Source organism: Orycteropus afer, unplaced genomic scaffold (genome assembly GCF_000298275.1).
Source record: "Orycteropus afer afer isolate SDZICR_OR568_19922 unplaced genomic scaffold, OryAfe1.0 scaffold00128, whole genome shotgun sequence".
Classification (NCBI taxonomy): Eukaryota; Metazoa; Chordata; class Mammalia; order Tubulidentata; family Orycteropodidae; genus Orycteropus; species Orycteropus afer.
Genome location: NW_006921715.1, coordinates 5,776,489 through 5,779,101, shown reverse-complemented (window position 1 = coordinate 5,779,101; position 2,613 = coordinate 5,776,489). Strand labels below are relative to the sequence as shown.

General features: G+C 53.0%; 1 protein-coding gene across 1 annotated transcript in view; it reads left to right on the top strand.

The window, feature by feature from the left end:
• The window catches only part of AK7 (adenylate kinase 7), an 88,698-nt gene that overhangs the window by 39,226 nt on the left and 46,859 nt on the right, over positions 1 to 2,613 (top strand). Inside the window, exon 4 of the mRNA XM_007944613.1 lies at positions 1,391 to 1,484. Within this exon, the coding sequence (XP_007942804.1) occupies positions 1,391 to 1,484 (94 nt within the window). The remainder of the gene's footprint in view (positions 1 to 1,390; positions 1,485 to 2,613) is intronic.

Here is a 2,613-nt window from a genome sequence, read left to right as displayed (position 1 = left end):
CCCCCCAGCAGTTTCACACTATTAGATTTGTTCTGGAAAATTATCTGTTGTGAAGAAATACCGCAATGGAGCCATGTTCTGTGCGCACTGACAGGGAATCAAAGCTTCAGTCGCTGTCGAGCCTCCGGCAGAGTGGCAAATCCTCCCCTTCCGTCCTCCGCCCTGATCGCCCGTCCCCACAGGTGGTCTGTCGTCCAGCCGCCCTGCCTTGCCGGTCAGGGCAGTGTGGTTCAGTGGTGGAAGGTTCACCTTCCACGTGGGCTTTGTTCTGTCTCCAGGAGCTGGGTGCTGGCTGGATGTCAGCTAACAGTAACCCTTCCTGGTGTCCCCTACATGTCACCCTCAGCCTCACAGCCCAGGCCGCTGTCCCTGAAGCCGGGGGAGGTGGTCAGAGAAACAGCCTGCTCTGTGCGATCTTAACAGGAGCAACTATGCTGTGGCCTTGCCTCCTGATTGGGGCACCCGACAGTGCCCCCCGCATTTTGAAGTGGCCTCCTGCCTACTCCCAGTGCAGCCAGGCTGCCCGGGTTGGACTCTGCCCTGCCACTTCCCTCAGTGGTTTTGGGCAAATTGTGCTGCGGGTCCCACTTCTGAAAGGAGACATTCAATAAAGTCCATATGTTCCTGTTCATGCCAGCTGTTATTATTCATTATTAATTATCTAGTCTACCTACGGATTTCATGTAATGTACAGTTTAAGTGTATTATATAATTATTGATAAAGCCATGTTACTGGACTGCTGTTGCTGCTATTAGGTGCCGTCCACTTGTCTCCGACTCCTAGGGCCCCGGTGACAGATGGGAACTGTCTCCATATGGTTTTCTTGGCTGTTATCTTTATGGAAGGAGTCCTGGTGGTGCAACGGTTAAGTGCTCAGCTGCTAACCAAAAGGTTAGCTATAATCTTCTGTAAAGATTATAGCTTAGAAAATCCTGGGGGTGGTTCTCCTCGGATACGCTGGCCCTGTTCTGACTCAGCTTGAAGGCCCGTACCGCCAGCAATCTTTATGGAAGATCATCAGGTCTCTCTCCCTTGGAGCTGCTGGGTGGGTTCAAACCACCAACCTTGCCATTTAGCAGCTCAGTGCACCACCAGGGCTCGTTACTGTACGGACAGTGCCACTGTTATAAATGCTACCCCAGCCCTCCAAGTAGGAACAGTGTAGGCCCGAGTCACAAATTGACAGGAAGCCGGAGGGGGCTAACTTGTGAGCTGTGCTGAGATGGGGTCAGGAGGCTGGAGGGACCCTTGGAAGAGCAAGGAGGGAAACGAGACAAGCAAAGCCACGGAGGTCATGCCACCCTGGGGTCAGTTGCCAGCTGGCAGTGCAGACTTTCAATACCATGCGTGCACGTGCCCAGATAACCTCTCTGCTTTGTGCTCCTCCAGCCCTGAATGAAGAGGTCATCCATTTCGCCAAACGGAAGGTGTTCATTCTGCTGTCCACGGTGATGACGTGGGCACGGTCCAAACCCCTGGATCCGGTGAGTAGTGTGTCCACTGGTTCTCTGCGGAGCACTTCGCCCTCGGTGCCTTGAAGCCTGTGGGCAGAAGGACTTTTCTGCAGTGAGTGGTGTGGTCTCACGTCCCCGAGCTTTGGCCTGGAATGAGTGCTCAGCAGAGCTCCTGGCCTCTCAAGGGCCGCCCGTTGGAAGGGACACTGCTGTTTCAGGTGCCACCAAGAAAGAAACGCCTCCTACTCAGTGTGACCAGAGCGTTCTCCTTAATTAGACTTACTACTTTTAATACACCGGAAGGGTTCCAGCCTGATTGAGTGGGTATTTTATTATATGCATTCTTGTGCATACGTTAAATGGGAATATGAGCAAAACAGTGATTACAGTGTCCCCGGCGCCTTCCTGTGCAGAGCCCAGCTCCCCTGGGTCCCACCTCTGTTCTTTTCCACGCGTAGCTCAGCGTGGGCCCGAGTCGTCACACGCCTTTGCAGCTGCTTCCCCGTGAACCACGTGGCCGTTGTGCAAGAGCACCAGGACCCAGGGTCCCCCTTCCAGTGCACGGACGTCTGCTGATACCTGACCTACACTTGCCACGTGCCTCAGGCCTTTGCGCTGATGCAACACCTCTCTTCACGAGTTTGTTACGTTTGCAAAGCTTTGAGTCTTACTCATATCTAATCCTCAGTCCTACAGACCCAAATCCCACTCCCATCGAGTCAATTCTGACTCACTGTGACCCTGCAGGGCAGGCCAGACCTGCTGGGTAGGGTTTGCAAGGCTTTAAATCTTTACAGAAGCTGACTGCCTTGTCTCTCTCCAGCACAGCAGCTGGTAGATTTGAACCACTGACCTTTCAGTTAGCAGGCAAATGCCTTACCTACTGCACCATGAGAGCGCCTTCATGCTTAGTGCTAAGGAAATGATTTCCTGCAGACGTGAATCATCTGCCTTCAACTCTGACACCGACTCGCAGTGGCACCGTGCATGTCCGAGCAGGGCTGTGCTCTGCACTTAGCATTGCAGGGTTTTCTGTTTTTACAGTTTTCTTAGTTTGGTTGTTGTTGTTGTTGACAGTACACAGCAGAATGTACCCCAACTCCACAGTCCCTACGTGTGCAGGTCAGTGATGCTGATGACAGTCGTGGAGTTGTATGA